The sequence below is a fragment of the Gracilinanus agilis genome, chromosome 2 (genome assembly GCF_016433145.1).
Source record: "Gracilinanus agilis isolate LMUSP501 chromosome 2, AgileGrace, whole genome shotgun sequence".
Classification (NCBI taxonomy): domain Eukaryota; kingdom Metazoa; phylum Chordata; class Mammalia; order Didelphimorphia; family Didelphidae; genus Gracilinanus; species Gracilinanus agilis.
Window position 1 is genome coordinate 58,967,207 of NC_058131.1, and position 16,981 is coordinate 58,984,187.

General features: G+C 40.2%; 1 protein-coding gene across 1 annotated transcript in view; it reads right to left on the reverse strand.

Moving 5' to 3' along the window:
• The window catches only part of CRISPLD2 (cysteine rich secretory protein LCCL domain containing 2), a 53,144-nt gene extending 41,145 nt beyond the window's left edge, over window positions 1–11,999 (reverse strand). The window contains exons 1-2 of the mRNA XM_044659404.1: window positions 11,760–11,999; window positions 3,702–3,820 (exon numbers count right to left, since the gene is read on the reverse strand). Of these exons, the coding sequence (XP_044515339.1) occupies window positions 3,702–3,820; window positions 11,760–11,999 (359 nt within the window). The remainder of the gene's footprint in view (window positions 1–3,701; window positions 3,821–11,759) is intronic.
• Window positions 12,000–16,981: the final 4,982 nt, after the last annotated feature.

Consider the following 16,981-nt stretch of genomic DNA (forward strand, 5'->3'; position numbering starts at 1 on the left):
AAGAAATTATATAAGAAGTACCCCTTGGGACACAGGAAAGAAATTTCCCTCTTCTTGTTAAGAAAAAGGAAAACAAAAGCAATTCACATCAGGCGAAGAAGAAATATCGATTGATGGAAAAAGCATTAAGTAGGAGACAAGAGTCCTAGTTTCTCCTCCCAGTCCTGTCATTCATTTAATACGTGAACTTAGGTCCTTTCTACTCCTCAATACACTTATCTATACAATAGGGAAATTGGACAAAGACACAGATTGAGAACCAGAAAAGGATTTTAGAAGTAATTCCATCCAAGGAAAGAAGGAATATACTTTATATTAATTCTAAGACAGACTATAAGGGCTGCTCATTTTTTTAAAATGCACTGAAGGGAAAAGAAGAAAATGAGCAAGACAGCTTTGAAAGGACATGTTGAATTTACTTTATACTTTTTAAAAAGCAAACTATAATAGAGATTTGTGGTTTCATATATAATCCTTTATTCTGTTCTACTTGGTATATGGAAATATTTTCCTCTCTTGGTATTCATTGAATTCAGAACAAAAAGAAATTTAAAAGTCACAGCTAAGAAACCTCACTAATGAATAATTAATGCTACTCATTTTGTTTATATGATACCAAGAACCCAGGTGAAAACTGGAAAATTTAATCAAGTCTTTGGAAGCTTTCCAATATCCACATCTCGACATCACTGACACGTACACGTTCATCTAAATTTTTCCACCTTCTTCTCTACTCTAAGACTGGAGTCCCAAAGGAAGAACCAGGACCTGTTATTGTACCCTCGTCAGGTAAGACACACCAGCTGAGTTATTCTCAGCAGAAACTGGTGGAATCACTTGCTTTAGAGTGACAAATCATTCCCTGTTTGCTAGGTTGGCACGATATATTACTAGAAAAGAAAATAAACTGTATGCAAATATTGCAAAGGGTGGAGATGAGGGGGAGGTCTATGACCAGCAAGTATAAACAATGTGGTTTCAATAAAGGAAAAACTAGAATAAGAAGTGACCATTTAAGAGCCATGTGGTGAATGAGGCGGTTTAGAGGTCTTGTAACAATGACTGCTGGTACCAAGAGTGCTATGGTGGTGGTCAGTGATGCTTCCAAAGACATTCCATCTCTACTGAACACCAGTTCAAAAAATAAGATACATGCTGAGCTTCTGGGCAAATACCAATCCTCTTCTTAGCTGCTTATTCTCCCGGGATTCAACTTTTTTAAAAATTTCTATCTTCTGTCTTAGTAACTCTACAGAAAAGTGACAAGGGGTAGGCAAACAGGGAGTTAAGTGATTTGACCAGAGTCATACAGATAGAAAGTGTTTGAGGCCAGATTTGAATCCAGATCCCCCTGACTCCACATCTGGCTCTCTATCCACTATGCTACTTAGCTGCCCTCAAGATGCTATATTGATTCTCTGTAAGAAACATCATGAAACTTTGCAATGAAAGCTCTTTGGGTTTTTGCCTCCTTTCCCATTCCCAGTACTTATCAGAGTTTCTGGCATATAATAAATGCTTAATGAATATTTCTTGACATTCTGGAGGGAAATTTGTAACTATGCCTCAGGGCTATAAAACTATGTGTACTCTTTGATCATGTAATATCACTCCTCAGTTTGTATCCCAAAGAGATAAAAGAAAAAGTGTGGGAAGGGCCTGTTCTTACAAAAATATTTATAGCAGCTCTTTTTGTGGACAAAAGAATTGGAAATTGAGGGGATGTCCATCAATGAAAGAATGGCTGAACAAACTGTGGTATATGATGGGGATGGAATGCTATTGTGTTATGGGGAATAATGAACAGGATGATTTCAGAAAGAACTGGAAAGACCTACGTGAACTGATGCAGAGTGAAATAAGCAGAACCAGGAGAAAGCTATACACAGTAACAGCATTATTGTGGAATGATCAAATGTAATAGACTTGGCTATTATCAGCACTACAATGATGCAGAACAATTCTGAGGGACTTAGGACAAAGAATGCTTTCCACCTCCAGAGAAAGAATTGTTGGAGTCAGAATACAGAGGAAAGCTTGCAATTCTTCACTTTCATTTATTTATGTTTTTATTTGGAGGTTTTGATTTTACATGAGTATTCTCATACAACAATGACCAATATAGAAGTATGCTTTGCTTGATAACACATGTATAACCCAGATCAAATTGCTTGCCATCTTTTAGAAAAGGCAAGGAAAGAAGGGAGGGAGACAATTTGGATCTTATAATTCTGGAAAACATATGTTGAAAATTCATATTACATGTAATTGGGAAAATAAAATATCATTTAAAAAATATATAAATCCTTTGCTGCCTGCAATAAATAAATAAATAAATAAAGTGGATGTTTGTTGACTCCTTGATTACCATTGTGATAGGCAATTAAGATTAACTGTGAAAACATAGCAAGCTCCACCCCCTCACCAAATGTGGAACTCCAGAGCTGGAAATGAGGAGGAGGCACAGAAAGGAAGGAAAATAACATCTGGGCTTCAAATAAAAGCAAATCTCTAACTTAACATTTTTTTAAAAGCCATTTAAAAGTCCAACCTAAAAAAGGTAGAGTATAAAGGAAAAATACCAACATGTGTTTGGTGCCTGCTCTTTTCAGAGCCCTGTGCTAGCTCCTGAGGGCAATTCAAAGTTCAGACAAGCTCCTCGTGAAATGTCCAATGGCATAGGGAGATATGCAGAGGCATACACATCACTATAACACCTGAGATTTTACAAGCACATTAGAGAATTGCAAAACTCAAGTACGATACAGGATTTGAAGAGAACCATTGGCCACTAAAGTGGGAGGTGAATTAGGGAAAACCTCCTATAAGTTGGGCTTCAAATGAGGTATAGAAATTCAGCAGATAAGAAGGGGGAGGAAAAATATCCCAGACACAGAGAACATCATGGGCCAATGGGGAGAGCACAGGCTATGTTTGTAGGAGCTGAAGTTGGACAGTCTAATCTATTGGTCAGGCTATTGGTTGGTCTATTTTAGAATATCCAGAAAGAAAATAGGAGTATAGATTTAGAACTGAAATGGACCTTCAAGGCAATCTAGTTCAAGCCTGATGAGAAAACCATGGACCAGAAAGGTGAGGACATTGCTTAGGGTCATACAAAGGTAAGTGTTGATCCCAGGTCCTCTGACTTCCAAACCAATGCTCTTTCCATTGTAGTAACATGAGATAAGGCTAGAAACTGAGAACGGTCATCTTTGTGGCTTCTCATGCTATTAATATTCATTTGTTCATCCTCCTAAGGGCAGAGAGAATCCTCCTTCAGGATCTAAAATGATGAAACTCATTCAGCCCATCCCTGAAATGTTCATCTTCCTGATCAGCCAATAAGAGCATTTGTCCCATCAGTCAACCCAACTAACCTCCAGGAACACATCCATGATGAAGGAGCAGAGCTTGCTATGTGTGAAGATGACCCTGCAGCCACAGTGTGATCGGCCATGCACCCAGAGCTGTTTTCCAATAGTACTAATGGAAAATACTGGGTCGCCATTCTCTAGAGGTCTTCCTTGACCAACAGCATTTGATTTGTGGTACCATCCCACCTACCTGCATGATGATGTGATAAAACAAAACCAAACTAAATGGCCTACAGACAGATCCAATCTCCTGCCTCATCAAACCAGGGGGAGCTAAACTAAAGGATCATAGAAACCACCTGAATGATGTTTTCTAGTTCTTACCTGCCCCAGTGGACTGCCAGATTCTGACCAATGGACACAAGGAGGGTGGCAGGTCCATGTTCCCAGATACATTCCTGGGCCCAGGCCGTTGCTGACTTTTCCAACTCATCATCCCAGGTCTACATGAGAAAGAAGGACCAAAAAATAGGCAAAGACAAATGGTGATTTCTTGTGACATGGATAAATCATCCAACCCCAGGGTGAAATTGGATCTCTAGAGAATCCATTTTATGGAGCTTGTTGGACCCCTTTTTAGCTGCTCTAATCAGAAAAGTACAGTATTGTCACAGGTAGGCCTTCCCTAAAAGTAGTAAAATGGATGGAACAGACAGACAAGAGACAATAAAATTCGGCAACAATTTCTGTCATATATCCCTGAAATGAAAAATGCGCTCATTCTATCATTCCATTCCCACTCACTATGTGATTTTCAGTGGATGGGCTTGTCAGCCATCTAGGTCTCAGTTTCACATCTATAAAATAAGCAGTTAGACTGGCAGAGCTCAAAAGCCTAAGAATTCAACCCTAAAATTCCATTATCTTTTATAGCTCATAAGTGTTCTCGCTTTACAAGTCCAACGCCATGCACTACCACATCTAAACATGCTCAAAGGAGGAAGCTGCCTTTTAACATTTTTTAAAAGGGAAAAATAAAGATTCCAAATAAAGTCATTTTCATGGAAGAATACCAGAGCTAGCAATAAACCACTCCCTTATGACGTGTGAGATCTTGAAAGTTAGTACCAAGGAAATCAGTCTTTGATTTGTAAGTCACTGGTTCCCTTCTTTCCATACTGCCAGAACCTGCTGTGGTTTGGACAGGGGCCTAGGCAAAGAACAGAGACCCTAGGCTAAAGATAAGTCTATGGCTATTTTCCTTCTCCAAGAAAGGTCAAAGAACCCATAATTCATCAGGAAAGAAGATAATGAATAAACTCAACAGGGGCCATTTCTCTTCCCCAGAGAAGACTGCTATATGCGTCTTTTGGCTGATGGTAAGTCATTTGCTTTGAGTCATACATAGCTGGGTTCTTCAGAAGAATAAAACACATAAAATTGGTTTTTTTGCAAATCAGATCTACAGGGCAGTATCACAAGGCCCTTCCTATTGTTAGGGTCATTATCTGAGAAGCTAAAGAAGATTATAGGGTTTTAAGTTGGAAAGCATCTTGGAGACCACCTAGTCTAACCCCTTTTATTTTACAGATGAGGAAACTGAGGTCTAGGGAAGAGATGACTAGTCCATAGTGTGTAGCAGAACTTGGATTCTAATTCAGGTCCTTTATAAGAAGGAGAAGGAGGAAGAGAAAGAATTTTAAAGTTTACAAAGCACTTTACATATATTAGCTCATTTGATCTTCACAACAACCTAGCACTTAGCACAGTGCCTGGCATATTGTGTTAATAAAAATCTATTGATTGAAACCTGTGAATTAGGTGCTAATATCCACATTTTAGAGATGAGGAAGCTGAGGCTAAGAAAACTGAGGCAGGATTTGAACCCAGGTCTTCCTGACTCTAAGTACAGTCCTCTATAAACTATGCTGCTTATCTACCCTATCCAAATCCAGTGCACTTTTCCCTACACCATGCTCAGGGAGGCTCTTACTCCCCCATCTGAGGAGACAGCTGCCAGAGTCCAGGGTACAGGATTCCCATTGCAGAAGGAGGGAGCCCTGTTGGAAATGCTCCATATAAGAAAAAAATGTTGTCATTCGGTCCTGTCCAACTTCTTGTGACCCCATGGTCAAAACAGTCCATGGAATTTTCTTGGCAAAGATGCTAGAGTGATTTATCATTTCCTTCTCTAGGAAATTAAGGCAAATAGAGATTCAGTGACTTGCCCAGGGCCACATAGCTAGTGAGTGTCTGAGGCCAAATTTGAACTCAAGACTTCCTGATTCCAGGTCTAGTGCTTCATTCACTGAGCTATCTGGCTGCCTAAGAAATAAACATCCCTCAGGTTTAGCTTAGCTACTTTCAAGTCATTGGTAATGGGTGTAAACAGAGGTTCATGCAATTCTGTTTTTTCAGGCATCCTCCAACCAAGGTCCTTTCATGGATTTAGATGAAGCTTAAAATAATTGGAAAATCCAGGGTCTCTTTTCCTACATGCCTGACTCTACACAGTCTACAAGGCTGAAATTCCCTCTCTTGGACTCTCACACTGTCAGGGCTGGCAAAGTTCCTAGACATCATCTGGGGGAATGAATTTTGAGGATTACTGGTGACTGTGGAGCCAAGGGACCTAGGTTAGAATCCCAGCTTTGTACCTCCTGGCTATGTAACATTAAACAGGTCAGTTTGCCTTGATGGGCTCCAGGTTCGTCATCTATAAAAAGAAGGGGTTAGACTAGACCCTCTTTAAGGTTCCTTCCAACTCCGAAATCCACCAGCTAACATCTCCCCTCCAGCTAGTGAGTGGCAGAACTAGACTTGACCCCAGATCTCCCATCTCCTAGTTCAACGATCTCTATACTGTCCCATACTGCCTCTGGTTTAGAGATTCATTCATCAGAATGCTTGTAGTCAGTCTCATCTTTCCTATATTCCATTATCTGCCACTGTTCTTTTCCCTCCCCTTTTATTCACTTAATACTCAATCTCCAATCACTTTGAAACAAACTGAAGGCAGTAGTCCAGCAATTAGAGAGGCATCAGAGCTTAGGAGACTGGGGGTCAGGCAAGGTTTAGGTTCAAGTCCCAACTCTTCTGCTAAGGAGCTGGGGGACCTCGAACCAGTCCCAGTTTCCTTAAGTGTAAATTGAGGATAATAATACCAATAGTCCTCACCTCCCGGGTTTATGGTGGGGCTCAAATGAGATAATGTCCATAACAAGCCTCAAAAACCTTAAATACCATCAATGTCTGCCACCATTCTTCTAACACATAGGCAGACACGATTTTGCCTTATGCTAATCTGCGTCCAGCCCAGAAAAAGATCCTACTTGTCTCTCCATTTAAAACATTTCCCCAAATGATTGAAATCTTCCTGCAGTAGGGTCAAGCAAGCCACTTCACTTCCAGCCCACTCCTGCAGTGGGGGTATGTGGGCAAAAATGGAAATCCCTTTTCAAACTCTGAAGGCAGGGTGGAGTCTTGGTTCCTTCAACTAGTTGAGCCAACCTTAAGGGCCACAGACTTCTTAGAAATTGCTGTTTATTTTTTCCTTCGGCTCATTATCAAAGTGGACTTTGCTAACTTTTGGCCGTGGTCCATAACCTTTACTACTATTCCTTGGGGGAGGGAAGAAAACCACTAGAGAAATAACCTAATAAAGGAGAAAGAAACGAAGGGACTTGAAGGATATTTTTGGTCTTGGCAGCCTTCTCACTCGAGAGTGTATAAGACGAAGGGGACATCTGGTCTATAACAAAACCTTGTCAAAAGAGAACTATGGAATTCCTTGTTATTAATCCTGAACAGCAGTGTTACAAACCCATTACTTTGACAGGAGCAAATTAAAAAGAAAGCCCTGAGCCATTACCCTTCCTGCTTCCTCTCTGCCCAGCTTAATTCTCACCTTCTCCACAGAACTTAAATCAACTTTCTGATTTATAACAACTCTTCTGATCTTGACCTCTTCCCAATTTCTCTAGCCTCTAGAACCACTCACCTGGTATTTAACCAGAACCTTAACTTAGATATTTTTGACTTTTACAGTCTGTATGACCTTGGACAGGTTATTTAACTTCTCAATGCTCTAGACAACTTGCAAGGTTATTAAGCTGAAGGTAAGGAACTTGACCTTCATTGATAGAGGGAAGTTTCTACATCCAACACAGATCTAGTCCCTGGGTTGCTAAGCTAGGTGACCTAATGGCTAAAGTTCTGAGTGTGAAGTCAGGAAGATCTGAGTTCAAACTTGACCTCAAATATTTATGATGTGACTCAGCAAATCCCCAGTGCCTCAATTTCCTCAACTATAGAATGGGGATGATACCATCTACCAGTTGTGAGGATCAAAGGAAATATTTATAAATACTTAGTGCAATTCCTGGCAAGTAGTAGATGCTTTAAAAATGCTTATTTCTTTCTTATTCCTATCCTAGCCTAATCCTACTAATTTAGTCTTAAACTCTCATTTCTAGTCAGAGAAGGACTGGTTTTGTTGGCAAATTCAAGTCCTAGATTCAAATCTTCATTGCCCTGTACTTATGATATGCTGCTCTGTGAGCTCCATTCCATTAATGTCTTGAATAGTATTTGAAACTTTGATAGCTCATATTTTGTTACTCTAATCTGAACCATAAGCTTCCAAGGGTAGGGACTCCGTCTGGGTCAATCATGTGTCCCCACACCCAGCCCAGGACCCAGAACAAAAAGTTCAATAATACATACTTGCTAAATGGGTGAGCATACCACCTAAAGAGGATATTTTTCAAATGATTATTCTTTTAAAAATTCATTTTTAACTTACATGAACTGATGCAAAGTGAAATGAGCAGAACCCCAAGAACAATGTACACAGCAACAGCAATATTATTTAATGAACAACTGTGGATGACCTAACTGTTCCCAGCAATACAATGATACAAGATAATCCCAAAGACTCGTGATGAAAAATGCCATATGCCTCCAGAGAAAGGACCGACAGAGTCTGAATGCAGACCAAAGCCTACTATTCTTCACTTTCTTTCTTCTTCTTTATCAGTTTGAGATCTCTTCCACAAAATGACTACTATGCAAAAATATTTTACATGATTGCACATGTAAAAGCTATATCAGATTGTTTACTGTCTCGGAAAGGGAAGAGAGGGAAGAGAAGAGGAGGGAAAGAATGATTTTATGTGTAATTGGAAAAAAATAAAATATTGTTAACAAAATAAAATGTAGCTTTAAACTACCACAAGTAGCTTTTGAATTGTAATCATTTAAGTCCAATATATTGCTAGTTTTATTCTTAGCCCTGCCTCTAAATTAATTAGACCATGCATGAAGGGTTCCTCCACTTTAACTCTAAATCTAGGCCATCCTCTCTCTAGGTCTGGATTTCCTAGTCCATAAGATAAAGGAATCAGGCCAAGGGATCTTGTAGATCTATTCTCCTTTAATCTATGACTATGTCAAAAATTCCTTTCTAAGTCAATAAGCATTTATTAAGCACCTTCTATGCACCAAGCCTAAGGCAGCTAGATGGCACCATAGTGCACAAAACTCTAGACCTAGAGTCAAGAAGACTCATCTTCCCAAGTTGAAGTGTGACCACAAGCACATACTAGCTGTGTGACCTTGGACAAGTACCCTGTTTGCCTCAGTTTCCTCATCTGTCAAATGAGCTGGAGAAAGAAATGACAACTGGCTGCCAAGAAAACTCCAAATAGGGTTTCAGACATGACTGAAAACAACTCAGCAACAACACGAACCATGCACTGTGCTGGGATTACAAGGAAGGCAAAGCCAGTCCCTGATCTCAGGGAACTCACAGTCTAATAGGGAAGTCCATATGTGAACAACCATTTACAAAGAGGATAACCTGGAGAGAAGCACAGGGAGAAAACCCTAAGCTAAAGCAGGTTGGGGAAAAGCATCTTGCAGAAAACAGGACTTTAGCTAGGACCTGTAGGAAGCCAGGGAAGTCAGGTCATGGAGATAAGGGGGAAGGAGGAGGAAGCAAAAAAAGCATTTGGCTAAGGCTCAGCAATTTTATTACCTCCTCACAAATTAGCAGTGAGGTTTCTGGATGTCTCTTTTTCTTCTGTCTTATCTTTTTGCAGTCATTCCAGTCATGTCCAACTCTTTACAACCCCATTTCTTGGCAAATATACTGGAGTGATTTGCCATTTCCTTCTCCAACTCATTTAACAGATGAGGAAACTGAGGCAAACTTGGCCAGAGTCACACTGCTAGCTGTATTTGAACTCAGGTCTTCCTGACTCCAGGCTTGGTCTTTTATGTAAGTAGGAGCAAACTGCCTGAGGCTGAGGAATATGGTGGAAGGGAGACCTGGATTGGAGTCAGGGCATCGGATCCAAATTCCAGCTCTCTACCTAACTGCCTTTTTGCCCTTAAGGGAACTCATCAGGTTCTTCATCTGCAAAAAATTAAAGGGTTAGACTATTCCGTCTCTAATGGTGGTGCTGGGAACTATGGACTATCTTTGACATCAGAGGACTCGTGTTTGAATCCAGGCTCTGCCCTCTCCTACCTATAAGATCCTGAGCCCATCAACTGATTCCCTTGGGGCTCTGCCAGGGTGGGGAGTAGATGACCTCTAATATCCTTTCCACCTCTAAATCCCATGATTCCCTGAGTTTTCTGCATCATTAAGACAAGGTGCTAAGCCTGCTTCTGATGGTCTCGGGGCCTCTTAGCACTAGGAGGGCTCATTACGCTGAAGCCAAGTTTTGCCAACTGAATCATAGGATTCAAAAGTTCAAGGATCAGGCATTAAAATAAAACCAAGGGAATATTAAGTTAATTGGGAGGGAGGGCACAAAAGGCAATTATGGCTTTTGCAAGTGGCACTAATTTATACCAAAATTCTTCCTTTGTGGCATTTAAGCTTCCCTTTAGTGTCCTAAATCCTTCAGGAAAAGCCACTAGAAAAGGTTAAGGAAAAAACAGTAACTGTTCTCAATAAGCCGTCCAAGGAATATCGGACAGTTGGGGTGGGGTTAAACCCTCTGGCCAATGAAAACATCTTTCTGGTGGGGCCTTCTATTTCCTTGATCAGAGCCTAACCAGGACCATTCTTCCTTGTCCAGGCCACTGCCCATTATCGAGGTGTGAAATAAAAATTCTAAGGATCCCTGCTTCTAGCTAATGAGGCCAGAATGACTAATGCTCAAGAAGACCAGACATGGAGCTCATACAGCATTCACTGTCTTTACTTTCCTGTTTTTCACTTTCCTCTTTGTGAAGCAAGTTTTCCTAAGGATTATTGCAGTAAGACCTACCATACACTGTCAGGAATTTCAGGGCCAAAAAAGAAAGAAAGAAAACCCTTTTTAATGAGAGAGAGAGAGAGAGACAGAGAGAGAGAGAGAGAGACAGAGAGAGAGAGAGAGAGAGAGACAGAGAGAGAGAGAGACAGAGAGAGACAGAGACAGAGAGAGACAGAGACAGAGAGAGACAGAGACAGAGAGAGACAGAGAGACAGAGAGAGAGACAGAGAGAGACCTTTGGATGGGGCCACCAATCCACTTCTCCTCTGTCTGATTCTAATTTTGTCCATTCTCCAGGTCTATTCAAGGTGTGGATGAAAAGGAAAAGGAGCAGCAATTGGAGGAAGTAATATCTTTTATTCTCTGAACCTCAGTTTCCTCATCAGTAAAAGAAAGAGGTTGGTCTGACGATTTCTATGGTTCCTTTCAGTTCTGACATTTGAAGTAAATATAAAAGAGAGGCGACAGCTAGGTGGCTTGGTGGACAGAGAGCCAGGCCTAGAGATGGGAGGTCCTGAGTTCAAATCTTGCCTCAAATACTTTCTAGGTAGGTGAGTCTGGGCAAGTCACTGCCCCCCATTGCCCACCCTTACCACTCCTCTGCCTTAGAACCAATACAAAGTGTTGGTTCTAAGATGGAAGGTAAGGGTTTAAAAATTAAAATTAACACACTATTTTTATTTATTTACAAACATCATCCTGAGAAGAATGGCACACAAAAATGTGGAAAAATTCTACTGAGTGAATAATATTCTATAAGGAAAAGGTAGGAACTAGAAGAGAGGAAATGAGTGCTAAGACCAGGGAAACGGCCAAAAAGAATAGTCTGGGGGGAGGGGGTGAAGATTATATGGAAGTGTCAAGGAGAGAACCATATTCAGATATGAAAATAACAAGAGATATCTTGAAATTATGATTAAAAGAAAGAGGCAAAGAGGCACCAAGAGAATGAGGAGACTTCAGTGTTACTGAGGACAAAGGAGGAGAGTTTCCAAGAGTCAATTGTGTTAAATGCTTAGAAGATAAAGGATCCTGAAAAAAAAAAGTCACAAATCAACAATGAGATCGATGATCACTTTTAAGAAAAACACCAGCAGAAGAGTTGGAAAGAGAGTGAAACAGGGTCATCACTCCCAGCCCTTCTTCATTGGCTACAAAAAGGTAGGCTTACCATGTATTCCATATTGGAGGCTGATGGGTAGACCTGACCTCTCAGTTTGTTGTGAAGCATTAGTATCTCTTCCCTGTCTGCCCTGGGGATGGCTCTCTTGCTTCTGGAATGAGGCTGGTCGTTCTGGTATTTACTCAGAAGCTTCTCCAAATGAGTGGCATTAGGCAGGAAAAAACCCTGCGTTTGACATATTAAAAATGCTAATCCCAGGGGGACAATACAAGCCAGGGTGGGACTCATGCTTTAATTTTATAGCAGGAATCCGAATGATCCTAGGCTCCTGTGTTCAGGCAATCCTTCTAGCACTTGTCTTCTTGAGGGCAGTTAGAGGGTTCTTAATAGATCTGGAATTAAACAGAAGAAAAACCAATGAGAAACACAAGTTAGCATCAATCCAGATACAGTGTCTATTGCCCCGGGAAGGATTTGTAGTGAGGCAAGACTGCTTGGGTACCAAATAGAAACCAGGGCAAAACTCTGATAACTACATTGTCTCACATACTCCTGGCCTCATATTTTCTAGTTTTGAAAGAGGTTTCCTGCTTACCCAGGATGACCCATTATTCAATCGATCATCTCAAAAGCAGGGCAGGAATCAATCTCTGAAGGAAAATTGCCTAAGGATATGACTACTGTGAATTCCCCTGAGGGAAAAGCTCACCCCTGAGTTCCTCCAGAAATCAAGGCCTGGGGCGAGGTGTTCTTAACCTTTCTCTCTTTTTTTGAGCATTAGATCTGTTTGACACTGGTGCAGCTCCAAACCCTTTAGATCCTTTCTCAGAATAACATTTTTAAATAAAATACATAGGATGTAAAGGAAGCCAATTAAATTGAAATATAGTTATCAAAGCATCTTCCAAAACCCAAATTCAAGGATCCCAGGTTTAGAAATCCTCCCTGTCTTAGTCTAATTAAAATAGGAGTCCTTTTGATGAATGAGAACTCCACAGGAAGAAAAATATTAGGTAAATAAAAAGAGATAGCCTAGTGAGTCCTATCCCACAGAAGACTAGGCAGGATGATAGAGGGGTCTGTGCAAAGCCATCATCACTGCTGATCTTTGAACTGTAGCTTTGAGAGGATCCACAATTGAGGCAGAGTCTGAGGTGTACTGAAAAATCAATCATCATTTCTATGAAATTCTAGATCTGTTTCATTTACTTGCTAACATATACACTGAGATAGCTCTAGATGAGTTCTCAAACTTGTTTCTTTCCCACAGACCCCTGGATACTCAACCCGGTCTCTTCCTCCAATTGACTTAAGCTTTGACTAACTTAGAAATAACGTTCTTCATTGGTTTGTTTTATGTATTTCTAATGTACTTATGTAATATTATATTGATCTGTGTTCATGAATAGTGCCCACCTTCTGGGCTCCTGTCTCAATTTATACTCACATTTGTTGGTTAGGTACCCAGAGAGTGACTACTACCTTGAAGTGCACCAGTGTATTTTCTACAATCAGCCAATAGAAGGCAGCTAGGTGGCTCAGTTGATTGAAAGCCAGGCCTAGAGAAAGAAGGTCCTGGGCTCAAATCTGACCTCGCTGTATGATCTTGGGCAAGTCACTTAACCCTCATTGCCTAGCCCTTAGTGGTCTTCTGATATGGAACCAATACGCAGTACTGACTCTAAAACAGAAGGTAGGGGTTTAAAAAAAAAAAAACAATCCACCAATATACTCAATTAGACCTTATCAAAGGCATTTGCTCAAATAGCATAATCAAAATGATAGCTTTAAAATACTCCTCCCCTCCCATAAATCTGAAGCACGGTCTCACACATACATATGGAATTGCTGGGAAGACCAAACACAAACTTAAAAAGTACATTGGTGGTGAGACCCAGTGTAAGAAAACACATGTGGCTAAAGCAATTTATAGGTAGTGATACTATAGGGCTCCAGGGTCCTTCCTGTCTTCATATAGTCCTCATACAACAACTCTTGAGGTACAGCATCTTTATTGGATGTTTTCCTTGGCTGGAATCCCAACAACTAGCCTTATTCCTCATGGTCATCTCTCTTCTCTGCCACCAGCATCTCTTGAAGCTGTTTCTTCCCTTCCATGATTTTTGCTCTATATCTAAACATGTGCATCTTCACTCCATGCTAGATGGGGTAACTCCTACACACCAAGTCATTCCAGTTCAAAACAACTTGACCACATTATGTGGGAAGAGAGAGAAATGCCCTTTTCCCTACCACCCTCAAGTGGGATTCCTTAAGGAGCCAGGCTCCTCTCCCATTGTTGGCTCAAAAAGATGAACTCCAATGCTGGATAAAGTATTTCCCTCTGGGCAAGATATCATGATCAAGACTTCATGGCCATAGTGGGATGGAGATAAAAATCCCTTTCTTCCTACTCCAGATCTAGCTTCCCTTGTAATTCAGCTCTCTCCCTATAACTTAAGCTATGCAAAGGCCAGTTTGTTCAAAGAGATTGCTCCATTTAATTCCATCAGAGAAAGGTGTTCACATATTCCAATGAAATCAGGGCACAGATCTCTTCACAACTAGCTTAATATGTTGTTAATCCTTCTGATTACATTCTGAGCCTTCTGGGCTAGGAATTAGTCAAAGATCAACTCTCCCAGAGTCTTATTCCCTATTAAATTGTAATATCCAGAAGTCGTCTTTATATCTTTCCTAGCACCAAGCACATTGTACTGTATGGAATGGGGCTTAATCAATGTCAAAGTAACTGAACTGGCAAAGATTGAGACTAGATGAGGATTCAAAGGTCAAAGAATAGAATAAATATGGTATAAATGAGGGGATGGGAGAATTGAACTTGGTACAAGAAGCCCTAGGTTCAAGTTCCAGCTCTGCTATTGGACAGTATTTAATCTTAGGCAAGTAATTCCTGCCCCCCATGTGAGTCTCAGTTTCTTCCTATGTAAAATGAGGAGCAGGACTAGATCAGGAGTTCTTAACCATTTTGGGGTTCCAGTACCTTTTTTGGCAGACTGGTAAAGCCCTTGGATCCATTTTCCAAATAATGGTTTTAAATGCACAAAATTAAATACATAGGATTTCAAAGGAAACCAATTACATTGAAATAAAGGTATAATTTCCCCCCCCCCCAACCAAGTTCATGAATTCCCTGAAATCTATCCATTGACCCATTTAAGAAATCCTAGAACAGATGATCTTTAAGGTCCCCTGCAACTCTGCCATTATGAGACTTTAAACTGTTTCTAAAACACAAAAGAATAAAGAGCAGAAGAGATTGTAAGAGAGAATGAGGTAGGATATACAGGAGAGCAAGAAGAAAATCATGCTGACATAGTTAAAAGAGAAAACCGAGCCATGGGAACTCTCCAACACAGGGTAGAGTGGTGGGGAACAAGGTCAATGAGAGAAATGTCAAAATCCCTGAGGTTGTAACTCTGACAGATATAAATAAACATAATCCAAACACTGTATGTTTGGCATTACATTTGGACAACCTTCCCAGAAGTATTGCTTTATAATGTGAGATTTCTGTGAATGATGGGAAAGATGTACCATTCTTTCCAGTATTCCATTGGAATTCTAACTAATCTGGCAACACTCTTCCAGAATATTCCTAGTTAGACACTCTACTGCAAAATATAAACATTTGCAAAAAAAAGAAAAGAAAAAGAACACAATGTGTAGAGATATAGTAAAACTTAAAGGTAAGGGTTAAATATTAAAACTACAAGTGAATTTGTGATTTATATGTAAAGAGAACAGTGATTTTGGTGCTTGGCAAGGCAGGATGAAGGTCATCTACTCTACCTTCCTTTCCTTTCTAACCTTGCTAAATAAAGCTCTTGGTAGGATTTACATGGACCTATACTACTGGATGAGACAAAGGTATTCTTTATACCTTTATACTCTAATTATAGAATGAGCTTAAAGTGTAATAATTTAGGGAGAAGCAAAGAAGTTCATAAATCAAGATTAAGTTAAGCCTAGGATTTTTGATGGTGGCTGAGTACAGCCCTGTGTCTGACTCATAGAAGAACCAAAATAACCCCTAAGGCTATAGGCTAAACTCAAAGCTGAGTTACAACAGCACAATCTCTGTTTCTGCAGTTATGGAGAAAAACAAGCAAATTAAAGTTGAGAGCAGAGCTGCTGAAGACTAGCTGATTGCTATGCTACAGAGGAAATACAGAACCCCAGAGCTTGCAGCATTTCAGAAAAAGCATCAATCAGCCATATCAAAAGCATAAAGAGGCTTCAGCTATGATCTGGCCCTAGAAATAGTCATTGTTCTGCCTATATGTTCCTTATGTGTGTGCATTGTTATATATATATGTTCCCTAGTCAATACATGTTCCCTATATATTCTTCCACTAGTGGTGTGGGAATTTGTGGGTACATGTATCCTGTATGTATAAATGGGATTTTCCTTGTATTTAACTTGTTTAATTAAATGCTTCCTTCTTTGAACTAATATGTCCTATAGCTGATGGGGCCTGGGATATTTTCATTTTTTAAAAAACCCTTACCTGCTATCTTAGAATCAATACTGTATATTGACTCCAAGCCAGAAGAGTGGTAAGAGATAGGCAAAGGGGGGGGGGGGGTTAAGTGATTTACCCAGGGTCACACAGCTAGGAAGTAGAAAAGACCAGATTGGAACCCAGAATCTCCTGCCTCTAGGTCTGGCTCTTCACCCACTAAGCCACTTAGCTACCCCCTATGCTATGAGTTTTAACAGCTGCTAACTCAAAGCTTAAAGAAGCTTTTGGGCGGGGGGGGCCTAAGCCAAAAACTAAGGTAAATCTGCCTGCCCTCATGACATTTCCCTTTAATATCCATATGAAAGAATAGAAAACATTTTGGTAACTCTTAAACTTCATGAGATATAACCACAAAGTAACAAAACTTTTAAAACTAGAGCACATATGTACAAAAGAGCACTCACATACAAAAGAGTTTTCTTTGCTTCCAAAGATTTATATATCAAGGGATTTGGAGTTGGGGTGGGTAAGAGGTCAGGCAAGTGAAATCCCATGGAATAATAGTTGAACTTGGTGTCAGAAGACCGTGATTTGAATCCTGGTTCTGCCCTATGCAAACTTGGTCAAGTAACTCAGTATATCTGGATCTCAATTTTCCAAGCTTTGGTGAGATTAAACAATAAAGGTCTCCAAGGTCCTTTCTAGTCTAAATCTATGATCTCAGAGCTATTTAATTTTTTTAATCATCATTATTACATTATAGTCACATCTCGTTTTAAACCA